Source organism: Dunckerocampus dactyliophorus, chromosome 10, assembly GCF_027744805.1.
Source record: "Dunckerocampus dactyliophorus isolate RoL2022-P2 chromosome 10, RoL_Ddac_1.1, whole genome shotgun sequence".
NCBI lineage: Eukaryota > Metazoa > Chordata > Actinopteri > Syngnathiformes > Syngnathidae > Dunckerocampus > Dunckerocampus dactyliophorus.
The window spans coordinates 31,138,367-31,160,085 of record NC_072828.1 but is presented as its reverse complement, the minus strand read 5'-3'; the positions used below and the strand labels follow the sequence as shown (position 1 = coordinate 31,160,085).

General features: G+C 44.9%; 1 protein-coding gene across 9 annotated transcripts in view; it reads left to right on the top strand.

Annotated features, from left to right (window-relative positions):
- Positions 1-2,336: 2,336 nt before the first annotated feature.
- The window catches only part of LOC129188523 (atrial natriuretic peptide receptor 2-like), a 28,769-nt gene continuing 9,386 nt past the window's right edge, over positions 2,337-21,719 (top strand). For 2 of the 9 annotated variants that reach the window (XM_054789190.1, XM_054789181.1), the window contains exons 1-18: positions 3,156-3,261; positions 4,278-4,371; positions 5,042-5,174; positions 5,893-6,016; positions 6,881-6,985; positions 7,551-7,653; positions 8,181-8,326; positions 8,394-8,466; positions 8,539-8,683; positions 11,233-11,319; positions 11,400-11,543; positions 11,626-11,747; positions 12,937-13,081; positions 18,824-18,872; positions 18,951-19,061; positions 20,068-20,187; positions 20,280-20,373; positions 20,532-20,619. In XM_054789190.1, coding sequence (XP_054645165.1) covers positions 3,166-3,261; positions 4,278-4,371; positions 5,042-5,174; positions 5,893-6,016; positions 6,881-6,985; positions 7,551-7,653; positions 8,181-8,326; positions 8,394-8,466; positions 8,539-8,683; positions 11,233-11,319; positions 11,400-11,543; positions 11,626-11,747; positions 12,937-13,081; positions 18,824-18,872; positions 18,951-19,061; positions 20,068-20,187; positions 20,280-20,373; positions 20,532-20,619 — 1,979 coding nt within the window. In that variant the 5' untranslated portion in view covers positions 3,156-3,165. Of the gene's footprint in view, positions 2,473-3,155; positions 3,262-3,940; positions 4,075-4,277; positions 4,372-5,010; positions 5,175-5,892; positions 6,017-6,138; positions 6,986-7,467; positions 7,654-8,180; positions 8,327-8,393; positions 8,467-8,538; positions 8,684-11,232; positions 11,320-11,399; positions 11,544-11,625; positions 11,748-12,936; positions 13,082-18,823; positions 18,873-18,950; positions 19,062-20,067; positions 20,188-20,279; positions 20,374-20,531; positions 20,620-21,719 lie in introns of those variants that run through there. The other 7 variants (XM_054789183.1, XM_054789182.1, XM_054789184.1 and 4 more) reach the window with 7 other exon arrangements.

The following is a 21,719-nucleotide window of genomic DNA, read 5'->3' as shown; positions in this document are numbered from 1 at the left end:
CGGGGGTCATTGGCGCCTGCTCGGCCGGTTTAGTGACTGACCTTTCATTTTCTGCTTGTTGAAGTGGCAGCGACTCGAAGCGCCTCGGTTGAACTTGGCTTCAAACGGGCGACCGCGGCTTTGAAGAGAGGTATCGTCTCAAACAAAAAGTCCTAAAAGCCTCGAAAGCACTTTGGTTGGAATCCTTTTAACCCAAGCAGCGCAGGAAAAGGCTTTTGCACGGCACAGTTGGCTCGTAAAAGGTCAGCACGTGCAGTTCCTGTGCCATTAAAGTGCTTTCCATGCGGAAGATGCTGCAAACTGGCAGCGGACGTTTCATTGCATGTGGACGCCACTAATTATAACATTCCCTGGAATTCCACCCATTTTCTGGAAGGCTGTGTTTTCTGTTTGTTCCTCTCTAACGCCAAGTAGGGTAGTGTACTGTCCCAACTTTCTTTCATGAAACACCAGAATAAATCAGCATTCTTCTCCTGTTGGCCGACATGCTCGCATTCCACCCCCGCACCCCCCGACCACGCATGCTCTGTTGTCACAAATAAATGTTGGCTTAAAAACGTCTGCTTTCCATTTTGGTTACGTCGCCAACCACTCAACGTCAGTCCGCCAGAGCGAGGAGGGGCGTCGACATCAACATCGTTTACGTCCATTGATTGATGAAAGTCGCCCACTTGTTGCTGCTGCGTTGAATCATGTAATTACTTTGTTATTGTTATGCGGCTTCACCCAGTCACCATTTTTCTAAATAAATTCATTTTGTGATTACTTACGGCCTATTCCTAAAAAAAAAAAAAAAAAGCATGTTTAAGCAATTGGTCATCTTTTGTTCCAAAATGATGCATTTTCAAGCATAAAAATGGCTAGATGAATTCAAATAGAAATAGAAAGTGTCACTAATTGAGGAAACAGTAGCCCCCACAGGAAGTACTGTGCACAACAGGAAGTAAAAAAAAAAAAGTCTATATTATGTCCTATTTATGTCTTATTTTCTCTTAAGTCTACTATATTGGGTAACGTGAGTGTACAGGTGACTATAGGGGTGTTATTTCACGTCTCGAGGGCCCTAATCATGTTAGTGTGTATTTAGAAGGTGGTAAACCGATTTTCTATGTCTTATTTTCTCTTATGTCTACTATATTGGGCAATAGGAGTGTAAAGGTGACTATAGGGGTCTAATCATGTTAAACTACGTATTTAGACGGCCACAAAAAGGTTTTGTATGCTGTAACGATGAAGACGCTAGGATATGTACAGTTCTACACTGGTCACTAGGTGTCAGTAATGTTGCATTGATGAGAGCAAAACCACTGCAGGAAGTACTGTCCAGAACAGGAAGTATAAAAAGAACAACAAGAAGGAACTCTCCCAATACTAACGTGTGTGAGTATATACCTGTATTTCTTCTACTATATTGGGTAATGTGAATGTAAAGGTGACTATAGGGGTGTTATCTCATGTCTAGAGGGCTCTAATCATGTTAGACTACAAGTATATTATATACTGTACTGTATATACTATGGTGTAGTATGGAGGGGTGCAACGATGCACAAAATTCACGGCTTGATACGTTTGTGTTACGGTTCGAAACGTTTTTGATAGAAAAAAATAAATTGCCTTGCCTTTTTTAATTAGAATTTTATTGAAATGTCCAACATTTGTCTCATCTGTCGCCATTTTCAGCGTGGTATGAATGTGGGGGGCGGACAATGCAAGCCAAGGCAGTCGCAGAGTAGTCGCGCTGCAAGTCCTTGGTGTTCTTGGTGCTCTCAATGACCTTCATGAGGGGCCTGTAGTCACCTGGGATGCTTTTCACTTGACAGGTGCGCCTTGTCAGGGCTGCCTTGTGAATGTGCTGTCTTGTACCAAGTAGCTGGTGGGGGTGGGGATGCGCATCAAACCCGGCCTGGCTTTGTTTCACGGGCACAGCTTATAAACCAAATGAGATATTTTTTGAATTTAAAATAATTAAATTGAAATATTTGATGAACACATTGTAAATGTAAGGACCCTGCTTATGGCGTCTGGATGTGGAACCAACTAGACGCCATAAATGAGGTGTTACAGTTCTGTATTGTTGACAGTGTAGCAACATTAACAACCACCGATGGAAAGAAAGACGCTTAACCTCATCCTCACCACCGTCGCCGGGCGCTGTGACAGGAATAGCTGCCAGACTGAAGAGGGCGGGATAAATACCATCAATGCAGTTGTCGGTTGTGATGAAAGCCAATCATTTGGGAGCATTTTAGCAAAAGAGGCTCACACAAACACTCCTTTTGTAACTTGATGAGCGTTGATTGGAGGGCCACTTCTTCTGATTGGACAATTGGGGGGCACAGAAGAGGTGGGTGCTGGTGGACAAGGTCACACACACGCACACGTTAGGTCATGGTCTCAGACGTTCCACAGAGACGTTCCAGACTGGTGATGGCCGTGTGGAGAGCATTCTTCTTCTACCTGCTCTTCCTTCTGGTGAGTTCTCTCGTTCCATGTCTCATAAACAATATTTGCAATCAGGTGTTTGCTGAGGGCATCTGCCCTGCTTGCCCTTATGACCTTGCCAGGACCAGGTGTGGCGTGCGGTGACCGACCTCTATCGCAGCCTTTACTGTCCTGGCCTCCGTCGATGTTTTAAAAAGGAGCCAAGCTGACCATTTTAATACTTGGAAATCAAAATCAGCTTGGGGTGGGTGGATCACGAGTGTGCATAGCAATGGTATCGACACCACACGTAGTAATCAGTATTGAAACGATACCAGCATGGTGATGATCGTGCATGCAAGTTACAGCGGAACACGTCACACAGTGCAGCTCACACTTGCACATGTCCAAAGGAGTAGGAAGAAGCAAAGCTTATTTAATCCTACACCCCCACCCGTTCCACATCGGTTGCAGTACATTTATTCACTTCCTGTATATCTGATTTGATTTCTTAAATACACAGAAGAGCGATAAGGCCATGTAACAATATGGTGATGTTATTTCTTAATAAATAGAAATCTAAATGGCGTAATAAAAAAGTCAATAATCAATAGAGACAAACAAAAGAAAACAGTTTCAAGACTCTTCTTCCTTGTATTGAGCAAACATCAGCTGCTGGTATCGTTTCTTGAACTGGCTCATCTCGACGCTCACGGTAGTTTGAGTTCCTTCTGTCGTCCTGAGATGCTGTGGCTTTGTAGCGCTGCTCCCACGAAGCTGTTAGTGTTTCACGTTGACGACTTACTCCCTCGGATCATATTTCACCTCTCGGATAGAAAGGTATGGTATTATTGTTAGCATCATTTTAGCTGCTTGAAAATGTACCAAATCAGCCGATTGTGGACTTTGTGATGTTAAAGCTCGGGGGTTTGCATGTTGCATGTACTCGGCTTTAAGGATCATCCTCAGCCAGCTTTTTTGCAGTACATTTAGCGAGGGAGCCAAGATTGATACTTTTCAGTTCTCTTCTATGTTTTTTTCTTGTTTTGTTGATCGTGATCAAATATTGACATATTTGGACCGAGGCAAAATCACACAATGATTCAATGATCTTGAAACATTTTCAAGCCAAAAGTATGGGTATCGATATCGACAATACTGCATTTAGAGTAAATAACGTTCAGTATCGCCCACCCCAGAAGGCCTGGAAATACACACGTTGTGTACTTAAGGTAGAGGAAAGAAGTACTTCATCCTCTGCTTATTTTTTTTGTTTCTGGTAGTTTTTTTGTAACATAGACAGAATAACAACCAATCCAGGAAAAACAACATTGAAGAGGTTATGAATGATCTGAAGATGGTTTTAAAGGCCACTGAGCAGTACAGATACACTCCAAATCTTTCAAGGCTGTTGCTTGGCAACAGAAAGTTGAAGCACCCTCCACGGGTTTTTAATAGCATTCGGAGAATAGCTCAGCCACTGCGGGATCTTACTGTACTTCCTCGTGAGACACTCCTTTGTTGTCATGGTCACGACCCTTCTTCAGTCATCTGGTTGAGCTTCTCATCCAAGATTCTACGCAACGTCAGCGAGGACTCTTCTTTCTCATGAAGCCTCTTTTTTGGTCCCTGAGACCCTTCAACAGCTCTTCGGTCCGCCTCACTTGGTTACAAGCATCTGTTTGGAATGGAATATGTTCCGCTCTGTTTTAAATGAGCACTGCAGCATATTTGCGCTAGGAAAATATTCCATTCCTAACAGGACCTACGATGAAAACGTGGGCTGTTCATGTCTGTGTTAGCTTAGATAAGCTGACTTCCCTCACTATTTGTTAGCGTTGTTTCTTTCCCATCAGCAGGGCGTAGCTTGCTGGCATGACTTGGACAACACCGAGTACGACTGCTGGCCAATCAACAACCCCAATGATTACAACATGATTAGCTGCGGTGGTATGTTGACCTTTCATTGCGTTGAAGTTTTGATGACAGCAGCAATGGGAAACCTTGACGTTAGCGACCAGGGAAATGTTGTCTTTTTCGGTGGAAAAACTTCAATTTTCTATGTTTAATTCATTGAGTACATTTCAATTAATTCATAGTATTATCTGGTTAAATAGATTGTTTTTATTATTTCATGATGTGTTTTATTTGACGGACTTTAGGGTTGTTGTTTTTTTCCCTCCCCCAAGGGTCACATGCAGAAGAACGTTGATATTTAGGACCCTTTTAAATAAAAATTAATTCTTAAATTATTATGTTTAATCATTATTTAAAGTCTTAATTTAAAAAAATGGCTGTAGACTTTTTTTGTTAAGTTAACCAAATGTAATGAATAAATGATTCCTAATCATTCAGGTACGATAATGCCAAGCAATGTTTTCAGTGGTCGTACGTTTTCAAATATAATAAAGGTTACTGCAGCAAGTATGAAGTAATACGCGTAACGTTCAACGGGGGTTGAACCATTTTGAAGACGTATTTCTGCTTCTACTTGTCTCAATAGATTGATTATTACGGTAAGTGACTGCAATGTAAGGGTCAATAAAAGTGGAAAAGCGCAAATGAAATCAATTAATCTTTGTTATTTTTTCGTCTTTTAATGTTGCTGTGGGGGCGTCAGGGCTGGAGATGGCTTGGGTGCAGCGGCCTCCGGAGAAAGTCACCAACGGCGAGGAGTTCAACGTCTCGTACACCGTCACCGCTTCAGATTCCTTCTACGACTACGCCGTCAGCAACAAGATTTTCCAGTTCAGGTGAGCGTCTTACGTAATCACCTGCAATCTTAAACGTCTGCCACGCCCACATTGTTCACATACGCGCGCACACGCACGCACGCACGCACGCACACATACACATACAACACAACCCCACTGCTTGGGTTTTCCCATAGGAAACAGTTTCCAAATGTGCTAACATGTATGGGAAATGTGATACGGATGATACATGACACGTGATCATGATATGGAGTGGTGCAAATAGATGATACATGACACGTGATCATGATACGGAGTGGTGCAAATAGATGATACATGACACGTGATCATGATATGGAGTGGTGCAAATAGATGATACATGACAAGTGATCATGATATGGAGTGGTGCAAATAGATGATACATGACACGTGATCATGATACGGAGTGGTGCAAATAGATGATACATGACAAGTGATCATGATACGGAGTGGTGCAAATAGATGATACATGCCACGTGATCATGATACGGAGTGGTGCAAATAGATGATACATGACACGTGATCATGATACGGAGTGGTGCAAATAGATGATACATGCCACGTGATCATGATACGGAGTGGTGCAAATAGATGATACATGACACGTGATCATGATACGGAGTGGTGCAAATAGATGATACATGACACATGATCATGACAAGGCTATCGGTGTGTAGCGCACCTACAGCACATTGGTGCCAAATGACTCATCTTTGTAGCGTTCTTTGCCCCCCCCCAGTGACGCTGCGGAGGCCAAGAGGTTTTGTGACGAGCACGAGTGTCCATCCAACTGGAACAACGCCAACGAAATCAACTGCTGCATCTATCACGCCAACATCCACTCCTGTCCTCTGGGCCTCATGGTCGGTGTTGCACATCACATCACCTTCATCACCGTCATCACCTTCATCACCCTCATCGCCTCACACTCAACTGCACTGACTGCACCTCCTTTTGTCCTCATTAACATTTGCAAAACCTAGGCAGGAGTTGAGTTGAGATGCCGACAGTTTTTTTTCTTAAATATATTCTTATCATTTCTAAAATAATGTTTTATTTGTATTACTATTTATGTAAAAAATATTATTCATCCATTTTCTTTACTGGCTTTAATATTTTCTTAATATATTTTATTTTAAAATATTTTTTATTCAATGGATTAAATACAAAATAATAACATTAAAATACTAAATTTATTTTAAAATTTTTAAGAATATTTGTTTATTTAAATATAATATATTTCTATATATTTGTAATATTCGATTGTTTAAATATTTGGACTTTGTTTGCATTGGTTTGATCCTAAATGCAGCCCAGTGGAACCCGTTGAAGGGTTGATTGTCTTTCTCGTCAAGACACACCAGCACGTTACCGCTGCAGAATGAACAGTCCAAGTCAAAGTCCTCACAGGTGGACAACAACGAGTGAAGAATATTAGCAGAAGTGGACCCCCCAGTCTTCAGTTTTTCAGCGGCAGGGTTTTTTTTTCTGGAGTGTATTTTGTGCTCACTTGTTTACTTTCACTGTCACCACTAGAGAAGAAATCAGTTTTACCCTTCACTTGAGTACATTTGCACAAGATGTTTGTTGTATTTTTTACATTTCTGTGCAGCTGCTGTGCCCCCCGTGGACCAGGTGATGTACGTTCAGAGTTGGCCACAAGTGACTCCCAACAAAGTGAGTCAAATGTTCCATTTCCATCGAGTAATCCGATTAACTTTTTACAGAAACAAGGCGGCATCTGTGGCCCGTGGATTCCTGACGACGGCAAAATCGTCACGCACACCGTGTCCAAAGCCGGCAGGATGAGTCAGACATATTGGACGTCAAAGGTGAACGGCGTTTCTCTGAATCATTTGTGGAGGCGATGATCCCACGTGAACGAGCACTTCGTGCGTGCTTAGCAAGCGCCGTGCTTTGTGGGCTCAAAGCGCAGTTTTGAACGTGCTTAAGGCGTTTTCGCCACACGTGTGTCATGACACCACCGCTGACGGGAAACACCACGAAATGCACACGTTATCAAGGCTTGACATGGAGAAAACCACTCGCAGGAAGTCAAGCGGGTGGTTTTGGTGTCGATCCATGGCCGAGTAAATGCAGTAAAGTAAATCTCTGATACTGATACTTGAAATGTTTTAAGATCAATGAATGATTTTGCACATCTCAAGGACAAAACGATACAATTGAACCTTAGATTTAGTTTAGAATAGTCACTGCACAGCTTGTGGTTTGAAGCTGCACGAGTGCTGCTGGCACTGGGTAGCTGTGGTTCATTGATAGCATATGATCTATTATTAGTCTTGCTTTGTCTCAGGTAGTTTAGCATATGTTGCCATCATGTCTGGTGGGATACATCGTGGGTGTCAGCGGACGTGTCTGTGGCGCTCTTCCATCCAGGTGGTGCTGATCCATGTGGGAGTCACGTCGGTCATCGCTCATGTCAAAATTGGAAAAATGCATGCAGCTTTGGAATCCAAAGTGCTGGTTGTCAGCGCTCAAGGTCAGCCTGCAGTACACTAACTACTACTACTACTACTAACTAGTACGTAACTAATACTACTTACTTGCCAGGACTTATTCATACCGATTGTGTGGAATTATGGGCCTGCAAAGCAAAGCACAGCAGCATGGTTGGTTGGAGGTGGTGTGCTATTTCTACTATGGGCGTAACCATGGTAACATCATACTTGACCAACAGAGTGGAAAACGGGTCACTTGGCTAGGAACCCCCGCTTGTGCCAGGAACCCTTATTATTAATATCAATCATTAGTATCATCCTTTTTACATTTCCCAAATATTTAAACTTTCTTCTAAAATAATCTTCCTAAATTGTCTTTTCATATTCTGACTCCCCCCCCCCCCCCCCCCCCCCCCCCCCCCCATTCCCATAATATTGTAACCTTTTCCCCAACCTCATTTTCTGCAAAGGACAGCTTTATTTTAGTTTTGTTCCGCATCCTGATGTGCTTAGGTGAATGAAGTCTAATGAACGCATAACTGGCGTCTGCACCTCTGCTCATCTTCAGTGTGCGGCGATGACGTCTGCGAGGCGGAGGAGAACTGTCTCAACTGTCCTGCAGACTGCGGCATCTGTCCCATGTCCAACGCCATCAAGGTGTCCATCGGCCTTCCTGTCGCTCTTTTCAGCGCCGGCTTCATCCTGACCATGGTGGTGAGTGTGTGAAACACACACACACACATGTGTAAATGTTTATCCGAACTTCCTTCCGTCCCTGCAGTGGCTCCAGTACCAGAAGCAGAAGATGTTCTGGGATGAAAGCTGGATCATTAACTACAAGAATTTAATATTTGGTAAAAAAAAAAGAAGAGGAAGTTTCAGAAATGCATTGTGTGCTTGGTGTGGTAATCATGTTGATGCTGCAGGCAGACTGTGTGGTACAGACTATGGCAGTGCCAACAGCCCCCCGCATGGGAAGAGTACCTCCAACGTCAGTCAGCTGACAGACATCACCCTGTGCACTGGCGTCAACGCCTTCTTCAAGCAGGGCTTCATCCGGCCTGGCATCTAGTAAGACTTCATCACAAGTACAACACACCTTCATCCAGCCTGGCATCTAGTAAGAGCTGAGCAGAGCACTCCCGCAATAGAGGATCTTTGACCAGCATTGTTGCAGTAAGACCTTATAAGTACTCCTGTCATCATAGAGGATCTTTGTCTAGCGTTTTTGCAGTCAGTCCTTCAAAACATGATGCTCCTGCTATAGGGGGGATCTTTGACTGGCTTTTTTGTAGTAGATTCCTAAAAACAGCTGAGCGCTCCTGTCACTGTAGAGGATCTTTGACTATAATTTTCGTAGTAGGTCCTTAAGCACAGCAGGCCACTCTGTCTATACAGTATAGAGAATCTTTGACTGGCATTTTTGCAGTAAGTCCTTAAAAACAGCAGAGCGCTCATGCTATAGGACTGTCAAAGATCTTGGACCGACATTTTTGCAGTAGGTCCTTCAAAATAAGAGCGCTCCTGTCATTTAGATGATCTTTGAGTAGTGCTTTTTTTCCCAGCAGGGCCTTAAAAACAGCATAGTGCTCCTGCTACCGTACATGAAGGATCTTTGACTGGCATTTTTGCAGTAGATTCCTGAAAACAGCAGAGCACTCCTGTCATTATAGAGGATCTTTGACTAGTGTTTGTGCAGTAGGTCCTTTCAAGCAAAAGAGCACTGTCAGTTTGGAGGATCCTTGACTGTAGTTTTGTGGTAGGTCCTTAAACACAGCAGAGCACTCTCCTTCTTACACCGTGGGTGTAACAGTCTGCTGCTGAAGGAGCTGCTAAGGGAACCCACAGTGTCATGTAGCGGGTGAGGGGTGTTGTCCATGATGGATGTCAGCTTAGCCAACATCCTTCTCTCCCCCACTTCCTCCACGTAGTCCAGAGGACCGTCCAGGACAGAGCTCGCTCTCCTGATCAGCCTATTGATCCTGCTCCTGTCCCTGTCCGTGCTGCCCCCTCTCCAGCAGCCCACAGCATAGAAGATGGCTGAGGCCACCACAGAGTCATAGAAGGTCCGTAAGAGAGTCCTGCACACCTCAAAGGACTTCAGTCTCCTCAGCAGGTGGAGGCGACTCTGGCCCTTCTTGTAGAGGGCGTGGGTGTTGACGGACCAGTCCAGTTTGTTGTTAAGGTGAACACCCAGGAATTTGTAGCTGTCTACCAACTCTATGTCCGCTCCTTGGATGTTCACCGGTGTGAAGTGAGATGTTTTCCTCTGGAAGTTAATGATCATCTCCTTTGTCTTGCTGGTGTTGAGTTGCAGCTGGTTAAGCTCACTCCAGCTGACAAAGTCCCTGATGACCGTCCTGTATTCCAGATCATTCCCCTCTGAAACACAACCCACAATGGCTGTGTCATCGGAGAACTTCTGGATGTGACACTGTGTGGAGTTGTGTGTGAAGTCCGAGGTGTAGAGGGTGAAGAGGAAAGGGGAGAGCACCGTACCCTGAGGGGCACCTGTGCTGCAGAGTACCATGTCAGACACACGGACGGAGCACACACGGACAGACACACGGAGCCTCACATACTGTGGTCTGTTGGTGAGGTAGTCTATAACCCATGCAGTCAGGTGTTGGTCTACTCCCACACTCTCCATCTTCACTCTGAGTAGTGACGGCTGGATGGTGTTAAAGGCACTGGAGAAGTCAAAAAACATGACCCTCACAGCGCTCCCGCTGTCCTCCAGGTGTAGCAGTGATCTGTGCAGCAGGTAGATCACTGCGTCGTCCACTCCGATCCGAGGCCGGTAAGCAAACTGCAGGGGGTCCAGCTGAGTGCCCACCAGGGGTCGCAGGTGCTGCAGGATAATCCTCTCCATGGTCTTCATCAGGTGAGAGGTCAAGGCAACAGTCCTGAAGTGGTTAGGCTCCTTGGGACGCGGTGTCTTTGGTATCGGGACCACACAGGAGGTCTTCCACAGGGCCGGGACTTTCTCCAGGCTCAGGCTGAGATTGAACAAGTGCCAGAACACTCCACAGGGCTGGTCAGCACAGTCCTTGAGGATTCTAGGGCTGATGCCGTCCGGTCCCGGGGCCTACCTTGCCTTGATCTTCTTCAGCTGACTCCTCACCTGATCATCAGTTATGGAGAGGGGGGTAGAGCATGGCTGGGATGGGGATGTGGGGGTGAAGAGTGGTGAGAGTCTCGGGGGGGTTGAGAGGGGAGTGGTGAAGTGATGAGGGGGGGAAGAGTGGGCTGGTGGGGGTTGAGGGTGGCAGGCTGAAGAGTGGAGGGGGAAGAGGGGCTGTCCCGGGAAGGTGTGAAGAGGGGGCAGGAGAGGTAGAGGAGGGAGGAGGGGCAGACTCAAATCTGTTGAAAAACAGACTGAGTTCATCTGCCCACATCTTGTCCCCACTGGCTTGGTCATAGAGGATCTTTGACTTGCCATGTTTTGTCAAGAAGCCATGCGGTAGAGAAACGGATTTGCCGTTTCTGCATTTGAATCACGAGCGTCTGTGTCACGAGAAAGAGTGTGGTACCTTGAATGCAACGTGTGCATGGTCCCGATGATAAACAAACGCCTGCCGTGTGGTCCTGCTTGGTCATCCTGTTCAATGTTCTTACAGCGATGGGAGAACCGTGGCCGTCAAACACGTCCAAAAGAAACACTTCACTCTCTCTAAGAGCATCAGGAAGGAAGTGAAGGAGGTCAGGTGAGGGGAGATACCATGTGACACGTCAAGTATTTCTTTAGTTTTACTGGACAGTAGCTTGATGCTGATGTCCCTCGCAGGCAGCTGGACCACCCCAACATTTGTAAGTTCATCGGGGGTTCCATCGAGGTTCCCTATGTGAGCATCATCACAGAGCACTGCCCCAAAGGAAGCCTGTCTGATGTCCTCCTCAACGATGACATTCCAATCAACTGGGGTTTCAGGTGGGGGAGCTTTTTCTTTTTTCCTGCAGCTCTTCTAGTAGACGTCATTCTGTAACGTCGGGCAAATGTAAACGCCACGCAGACTGTCCTTCGCTACTGATGTTGCCCGTGGGATGTCCTACCTGCATCAACACAAGATGTTTCATGGGAGGCTCCACTCCAGGAACTGCGTGATTGATGATCGCTGGGTGTGCAAAATCTCAGGTGTGATCCAACGCTATGACTCGTGCACACCTACTGTGTTGCCGGCGGCGCTCTTATTAAACCCCCGTTGGTCTGATTGACTTGAAAGTTCCCATGCAACCACCCCCCAGGTAACTTTAGGCGACTGACACACACGCGTGTCTCAAATTTGAACAAGGTTGGTTGAAAAACATGGTCGCCATCAAGCAAAACATCTTGTGCACGTCGCAACTGACTTCGGAAGGCACTGAGCATTTGTCTATTTATTGTAAAACTTTGAGCACACAGCAGTCCCTCGTTTATTTCGGTTAATTGGCTCCAGACCCGACTGATGAGTACCATTCCTTATTTGTAAATCAAATATTGTTGTAGTTAGAGCATAGAAAACCCATTTACGACCTTCTAAATGTGCCTTTTAATATTGTTAGAGCCCTCTAGACACAAAGTAACACCCCTATAGTCACCTTTACGCCCTTCTTACCCAATAGAGTAGACATAATAAGAGAAAATAAGACCTATAAAACATAGAGAACCTGTTTACATACACTTATTAACATTATTAGAGCCCTCTCGGCATGAAATAACACCCCTATAGTCACCTTTACACTCCTATTACCCAATATAGTAGACATAATAAGACATATAAGACAGAAATAACACCTCACACATGTTAGCATTGGGAGAGGGCCTTGTTGTTTACATGAAATAACACCCCTATAGTCACCTTTACACTCCTATTACCCAGTACTGTAGACATAATAAGACAGAAATAAGACATGATATAGGCTCGCACATGTTAGCATTGGGAGAGTTCCTTGTTGTTGTTCCAGTACTTCCTGCAGTGGCCATTGTGTCATCAGTGTAACATTAGAGACCCCTAGTGACCAGTGTAGAATGCTACATTTCATCACGTCTTTCTTCTGAATGCCTTATATTTGTATTTGACCTCATTTAGCTATTTTAATGCTTAAAACTGCTTCATTTAGGCTGAAAATGCATCTAATTTGCTTAACACCAGGCCGCATTCAACCACGAAACAGCGATGATTTATTATTAACATATTTTTTGAAAAGCCGTGCCAGTGATGCCACCAAATTCAAAGAGCAAAGTGGCGAGGGATTTCTTGTGTCTTTATTCCGTGTGTGCCAGCCTTTAAAAAGTGAGGATGTGCTACCATACTTAATCAGCGTTGTTTGGTTGAATTTCATAGATTACGGCCTCACGCTGTACAGAAAGGAGGACATTGATGCTGTCAGTAATGGGCTCACCTGTAGGGACATAAACCACATCTACTGCGCTCCAGAGGTCTTCATGGGAAGCAGCGTGACCGTGACGGCGGCAGCAGACATCTACAGGTTGGTTTTCAACACAGACGCTGCATTTTCCTGCCTTTCAGTTTGCGGTGGAACCTCTAAAGTCAAAGTGGGTGCTCAGTTTGACCCACGTTTGGAGTAGAAATACGCTTCTAAAGCAAAGCCACCAAAACCAGCGCTTTATGAGATAATACAGCACCCAATTGACATGCTTAACAAATGAATATAAAAATACAAATCCTGTAAATAAGTCAATAAATAATAATAATAGTAATAAATACAGCAATCAGCATCAAATGTAAATAACCACACAGTCTACATGCTTCATTTACACTATGCAACAGCTATACTACACTATAGTATACGTATACAGTATATCTATGTACACTTTTTAACATCATTAGAGCCCTCTAGACAGGAAATAACACCCCTATAGTCACATTTACACTCCTATTACCCAATATAGTAGACATCATAAGAGAAAATAAGACATAATATAGACTGACACATGTTAGCACTGGGAGAGTTCCTTGTTGTTCTGTTTTTTACTTCCTGTTCTGTACAGGACTTCCTGCGGTGGCTATTGGCTCATCAATGTAACATGACTGACACCTAGTGACCATTGTAGAATACTTTCAAAATGGCGCCGTGTGAGTGGCTGCCAGTTACAGCAGCTCTGTACTTTTCTTCCACCTTTTAGTGTTTTTAGAGTATTTTAGTCTTCTTCTTACTTTTTCTTTTGGTCGCATTTGGTCGAGTGTGCAGCTATGGAGGTTAATATTGTTACTTTTTTAGTCTGCGCCTTGATGCTCTTTGAACTTTTCAGTTCAACTGTGGGAAACCTCTTCAGCCACGGCTCCCCATTCAACCAAGGCTCAATTGTTTACACCCGGGATCAGCTGTTAGCCCTGTGCCACACATCCCCTCTCTGCGCGGAGAGGCCGGAGATCCCCAAGGAGCTGCGGAGGAGCAGAAGAGGATGCAGGTCGGGAGTGAAGTGCAAGAAGCGGAAGAGACGGTACAAGCCATGTCTACCGTCTGTCATCATGGGGAACGTAAGATCTCTCCCCAACAAGATGGAAGAGCTAACGTCGCTGATCCGACTGCAGAGGGAGTACCGGGAATGCAGCCTTATGTGCTTCACGGAGACGTGGCTGAGTGAACTTTCTCCGGATTCACACGTCACACTGGACGGATTCCAGCTGGTACGAGCGGACAGGAATGCAACGGAGAGCGGTAAGAAGAAGGGAGGGGGAATCGCTGTGTTTGTGAATGATAGATGGTGCCACCCGGGACACATCTGTGTGAAGGAGCAACTGTGCACCAGAGACGTGGAACTGTTAGCGGTTAGCATGCGGCCATACTACCTTCCGAGGGAGTTTTCACATGTTATTGCTATGACTGTGTACATCCCCCCCTCAGCGGTCGCTGCTGCAGCTATAGAGCAGATCCACACCATCGTCTCTAAACTTCAGAACCAGCACCCCCAATCCCTCCTCCTCATCTCCGGTGACTTCAATCATGCTTCCCTGTCCTCTGCTCTTCCCACCTTCACCCAGTATGTCAGATGCCACACTAGAGACAATAAAACTTTGGACCTCCTGTATGCAAACATCAAGGATGCATACACCTCATCCCCCCTCCCCCCGCTGGGTCGTTCTGATCACAACCTCGTCCATCTCGTCACAGACTACACTCCAGTAGTGAATAGACAACCCCCTGTGAAGAGGCCTGTGAAGCAGTGGTCTGAGGAGAGCAGTGCTAGGCTAAGAGACTGCTTCCAGACAACAGACTGGGAAGTGCTCTGTAGTCCCCATGGCAGTGACGTTGACAGCATGACGCACTGCATCACAGACTATATAAACTTCTGTGTGGAGAACACTGTGCCCTCCAAGTTGGTGCGGTGTTTTCCCAACAACAAACCCTGGGTGACCTCCGAGATTAAGGCCCTGCTGAACAAGAAGAAGAGGGTCTTCAACTCGGGGGACAAGGAGGAGTTATGCAGAGTCCAGAGGGAACTCCGGCACAAGATCAGGAAGGGGAAGGACTGCTACAGGAGGAAACTGGAGAAGCGGCTGGAGGAGAATAATGCCAGGGAAGTCTGGAGAGGCCTGCAGACCATCACAGGCCATGGTAAAGGAGTGGGGAGAGACCAAGCCAGTGGGGACAAGATCTGGGCAGATGAACTCAATCTGTTTTTTAACAGATTTGAGTCTGCCCTCCCTCCCTCCCCTACCAACTCACCACTCTTCACCCCCACATCCCCATCCCAGCCATCCTCTACTCCCCTCTCCATAACTGATGATCAGGTGAGAAGTCAGTTGAGGAAGATCAAGGCAAGGAAGGCCCCGGGACCGGACGGCATCAGCCCCAGAATCCTCAAGGACTGTGCTGACCAGCTCTGTGGAGTTCTCAGGCACTTGTTCAACCTCAGCCTGAGCCTGGAGAAAGTCCCGGCCCTGTGGAAGACCTCCTGTGTGGTCCCGATCCCAAAGACACCACGTCCCAAGGAGCCTAACCACTTTAGGCCTGTTGCCTTGACCTCTCACCTGATGAAGACCATGGAGAGGATTATCCTGCAGCACCTGCGACCCCTGGTGGGCACTCAGCTGGACCCCCTGCAGTTTGCTTACCGGCCTCGGATCGGAGTGGACGACGCAGTGATCTACCTGCTGCACAGATCACTGCTACACCTGGAGGACAGCGGGAGCGCTGTGAGGGTCATGTTTTTTGACTTCTCCAGTGCCTTCAACACCATCCAGCCGGCACTACTCAGAGTGAAGATGGAGAGTGTGGGAGTAGACCAACACCTGACTGCATGGGTTATAGACTACCTCACCAACAGACCACAGTATGTGAGGCTCCGTCACTGTGTGTCTGACATGGTACTCTGCAGCACAGGTGCCCCTCAGGGTACGGTGCTCTCCCCTTTCCTCTTCACCCTCTACACCTCGGACTTCACACACAACTCCACACAGTGTCACATCCAGAAGTTCTCCGACGACACAGCCATCGTTGGTTGTGTTTCAGAGGGGAATGATCTGGAATACAGGACGGTCATCAGGGACTTTGTCAGCTGGAGTGAGCTTAACCAGCTGCAGCTCAACACCAGCAAGACAAAGGAGATGATCATTAACTTCCAGAGGAAAACATCTCACTTTACACCGGTGAACATCCAGGGAGCGGACATAGAGTTGGTAGACAGCTACAAATTCCTGGGTGTTCACCTTAACAACAAGCTGGACTGGTCCGTCAACACCCACGCCCTCTACAAGAAGGGCCAGAGTCGCCTTCACCTGCTGAGGAGACTGAGGTCCTTTGGTGTGTGCAGGACTCTTCTACGGACCTTTTATGACTCTGTGGTGGCCTCAGCCATCTTCTATGCTGTGGGCTGCTGGAGAGGGGGCAGCACGGACAGGGACAGGAGCAGGATAAATAGACTGATCAGGCGAGCTAGCTCTGTCCTGGACGGTCCTCTGGACTCCGTGGAGGAAGTGGGGGAGAGAAGGATGTTGGCTAAGCTGACATCCATCATGAACAACACCTCTCACCCGCTACATGACACTGTTGTTTCCCTGAGCAGCTCCTTCAGCACCAGACTGTTACACCCACGGTGTAAGAAGGAGAGGTTCCGCAGGTCCTTCATACCGACCGCTGTCAGGCTCTACAACACCTGCACCACCTGAACCATGTTGTAGACACTATGCTTTCTTTACACTGTTCTCTTTACTTGTCTTGCTGCTGTAACAAGTAAATTTCCCCGCTGTGGGATAAATAAAGTACATACAATACAATACAATACAATACAATACAATACTACGTATCCTTGCGTCTTCATCGTTACAGCATACAAAACCTTTTTATGGCCGTCTAAATACGTAGTTTAACATTATTAGAACTCTCTGGACATGAAATAACACCCCAATAGTCACCTTTACACCCCTATTGCCCAATATAGTAATAATATAAGAGAAAATAAGACATCTCACACACGTTAGCATTAGGAGAGGTCCTTGTTTTCTTTTCTCTTTTTTCTTTTTTTAACTTCCTGTTCTGTGCAGTACTTCCTGCCGTGGCTGTTGCCTCATCAGTGTAACATGACTGACACCTAGTGACCAGTATGGAATACTACATATCATCACAACGTCATTGAATGCGTCTTTTGAGTGCCTTATATTTGTATTTGACTTCATTTAGACATTTTATGCTTAATTTAGGCAAAAAGTACATGCAATTTGCTTAAATATGCATTTTTGTCCAACTTTTGAGACAACAGAGAGACAAGGACAACAGCAGCAACAACAATTGTGACAACAAGAACAGAACAACAGAAACATACAGAACTACATTAGCAAATAAATGTCTGTGACAACTATAAAGACGAACAAGGACATATGGACAGAGGACAAAATAATATCAACAACCACAGTGACAGTGCTGTCAATGACAATCACACATAATAGTAGTAATGAAATGATGAACTATGATAGTGATCACAATGATAATACTGCATTGAAACAGTCACACATAATAGTAGTAATGAAATGATGAACTATGATAGTGATCACAATGATAATACTGCATTGAAACAGTCACACATAATAGCAGTCATGAAATGATGAACGATGATAGTGATCACAATGATAATACTGCATTGAAACAGTCACACATAATAGTAGTAATGAAATGATGAACTATGATAGTGATCACAATGATAATACTGCATTGAAACAGTCACACATAATAGTAGTAATGAAATGATGAACTATGATAGTGATCACAATGACAATACTGCATTGAAACAGTCACACATAATAGTAGTAATGAAATGATGAACTATGATAGTGATCACAATGATAATACTGCATTGAAACAGTCACACATAATAGTAGTAATGAAATGATGAACTATGATAGTGATCACAATGACAGTACTGCATTGAAACAGTCACACATAATAGCAGTCATGAAATGATGAACGATGATAGTGATCACAATGATAATACTGCATTGAAACAGTCACACATAATAGTAGTCATGTAATGATGAACTATGATAGTGATCACAATGATAATACTGCATTGAAACAGTCACACATAATAGTAGTAATGAAATGATGAACTATGATAGTGATCACAATGATAATACTGCATTGAAACAGTCACACATAATAGTAGTAATGAAATGATGAACTATGATAGTGATCACAATGACAATACTGCATTGAAACAGTCACACATAATAGTAGTAATGAAATGATGAACTATGATAGTGATCACAATGATAATACTGCATTGAAACAGTCACACATAATAGTAGTAATGAAATGATGAACTATGATAGTGATCACAATGACAATACTGCATTGAAACAGTCACACATAATAGTAGTAATGAAATGATGAACGATGATAGTGATCACAATGATAATACTGCATTGAAACAGTCACACATAATAGTAGTAATGAATGACAATAACTGTAATGCACATCATTGTAAAAAAAAAAAACTATAGTCATACTGCTGATATCACCGTCGCTGTAATAAAACCAACAACATAATAACACCCTGGTTAACTCAGTGAGTAATGTGGGGAAGTACGTATGTACTGTGAGTGTGCATATGTACGTGTGTACAGGTATCTCTGTATGTGGGGAAGACTTCATATATATAAAGGTGCAGGAATGTGTGGGCGTGTACTTGTCACTGAGAACTTTTTGTCCAACTAATAATGGAGGAGTTTGTTGTACCTGAGATACAATCAACTTTTGGGCCTTTTGTCTCAGCTACGCCATGATCCTGGTCGAGATAGCCACGCGCTCTGACCTCGTCTCAGTGAGTATGGCGGCCTTCCCTTCGCATCGGGACCTGTGGCTCGCCTTGGGAATCATTCTTTCACGGCCTTGCTTGCAGCAGGACCAGGGGGAGGGAGCGAGGACGGACATGTCGTGGCGCCCCCCTCTGCCGGAACTCAAAGCAGGAAAAAGCGACTTGGACTGTCCCGGTCAAGAAGACTATTGTGAGGTGTGTCCTCCCGTGTAGCTCAGCGGCTTGGGATTGGTTAATCACATGATCCTTCACAGGCCGTAATATTAGGTACACCAGCTCAACGTCTGCTCGTTCCAACACGAGCATGTGATGCTAAAGTGCTAACGTTACACTCACATTTTAACAGCAACATCATGCCAGCTTAGCTCAAGACAAACAAAAAAGGCCGTTTGCAGCCTGCTGATGTTTTCGATTGACCGACGGCACGTTTATGCGAATAAAGTCAGAATTACAACAAGAAGGTTGACTAGAAGACAGTTGAAATAGTTGGAAATTAAAAAAAAACAACCAACAACAAACAGCAGAAATGGAAAAAACAGCTGTAATTTTCTGAGAATAAAATCAAACTATTAAGAGAAAAAAGTTGTATTTAACGAGAAAAAAAGTCACAATTTTATGGGGAAAAATTCCCAATTTTATGAGAATAAACTTGTAATATTACAAGGAAAAATCTCATTTTAATAGCGTAGAGCTTCTGAAATATTATAGAAAAAGAAAAAATAAGATTGGGGAAAAGTTCTAAATGATAAAGTGAAAATATTCTGGGAATGAAGTCATCATTTTACACAAAGACAATTTCCAAAGATTATTGAAGAAGAAATATTTGTTGGAAATGATTTACATTTATAAAGTGATATATATTTCTATAAATATGTTTATTATAACCTCTGAGCATATCTGATCAAAAAGGCAAAGTTGCATTGCTTCGTTTTTCTTCTTTCTTTTTTTTGTGGCCCCCGCTTAGTCTTAGTCTCCAAAAGTGTCAAGTCAGGCTGGAAACATAAACCACCATAAGCGTCCTCTGGACACGCACACTGCATGACATCATCACCATGCATAACATCATGAATCCATAAGTACGTTCCATCGTGCACAACAGTGATGCACATGCATTGCGGTGCAAAGATGTCATGGAACCTATAAAGGTGTGATGCAATCACAAAAGTATCCTGAAGTCTTTTTTCTCCACCCAACCTCCCAGCTTATCAAGAGGTGCTGGTCTCACAATGTCGCCATGAGGCCCACGTTTGAGCAGGTGAAGAAGATGCTGGACAAGATCAACCCGCACAAAGTCAGCCCCGTGGACATGATGATGAACCTGGTGACGGTCCTTCTCCTAATATGTCACGATGCACGCTTTGTGTTGCACGCGCTGCGCACTCATGTCGCGACCAACGCTTTGACCGACTGCAGATGGAGAAGTACAGCAAACATCTGGAGGCCATCGTCGCTGAGAGAACGCAAGACCTTCTTCAAGAGAAACAGAAGACGGACCGCCTGTTGTACAGTAAGCATTGCAGGCTTCCAAGCCCCCTGGTGTATCAAGCGGTGTACTGTAAATACTCCGTATAAGCCAATCCACCAAGGTAAAGCCAGTAAATCCAATGGCTGAGGACAGACTCGACTTTGCTTCATCAACTTCCTCATCACAACTTTCCCCTGCAGGCATGTTACCGAAGCCCGTGGCTGATGACCTCCGCCAAGGCCGAACTGCAGAAGCACAGAGCTTCTCCAACGCGACTGTCTACTTCAGGTTTGACGGCAGCTCATGAACATAACAGGGGTGTCACATGACCTCGCCAGATTGAAACGTGACAGGATTTCTCATGTGGTGGGCGCCGGGCCTGGGACGACCGTAGATGAGTGAATCAATCACAATAAATGAAAATGAACTTGATAAGAGTGCGCATGTGCGTCTGAGGGTTCACTCTGTGCATTGTTTTCAGCACCTTGTTCCATAGAACAACGGCATGAACGGGGTGAGCCCTTTTGTCAGTCACACAGTCGCCTTGTCTCGGCGGGTGAATGCGGGGCCGCTAGCATACACACAGAGTGCAGAAGAGTGTCGTGTAGCAGAAATTCTATTATTAGATTGTAATATATTGTCGTCTATTTTCATACCGTCTCGTTCTCGTGGACCCAATCTCGTGTCTTGTCGAGTCCCGTTAACCGAGTGTCTCGTGATATGAAGTAATGCCTCGCCATTTCGTGCTTCCAATTTCACCCTCTCACGGTCTTACAAAATATATGAACTCAAAATCCTCACTGTTGATTTGACCTGTGATTAGTCCAAAACATAAATGTCCCGTTTAAGCAAACGGATGTATTTTCTGGCCTGAATGAAGCATTTTCATGCATTGAAAATGGCTACATGGAGTAAAAGACAAATATAAGGCATTCAGAAGACACACTGAAGGCTGTGATGTGATGTAGTATTTTACCCTGGTCACTAGGTGTCAGTAATGTTACGCTGATGAAACAATGTGACAGACAGTATGAGACTTTACAATAATAATAGTAATAATGGATAATTACGTAATATAACGCTTTTCAAGGCACCCACAGCGCTTCACAACGAAGTGAAGCCATTATTCATTCACTCCTCAGTCACACACTGGTGGTGAATAGCTTGATAATCTACATCTGTGGCCACAGCTGCCCTGGGAAGTCTGACAGAAACGTGGCTGCCAATTCACAGCTACGGCAACCACCAGCAAACATGCACAGCACTGGAGGCAAGGTGGGTGAAGTGTCTTGCCCAAGGACACGACGACAGCGACCCGGTGGAGGGAGCAACGATCGGACTGCCAACCATCTGTTTTCTGGGCACCCTGCTCTACCGCCTGAGTCTTG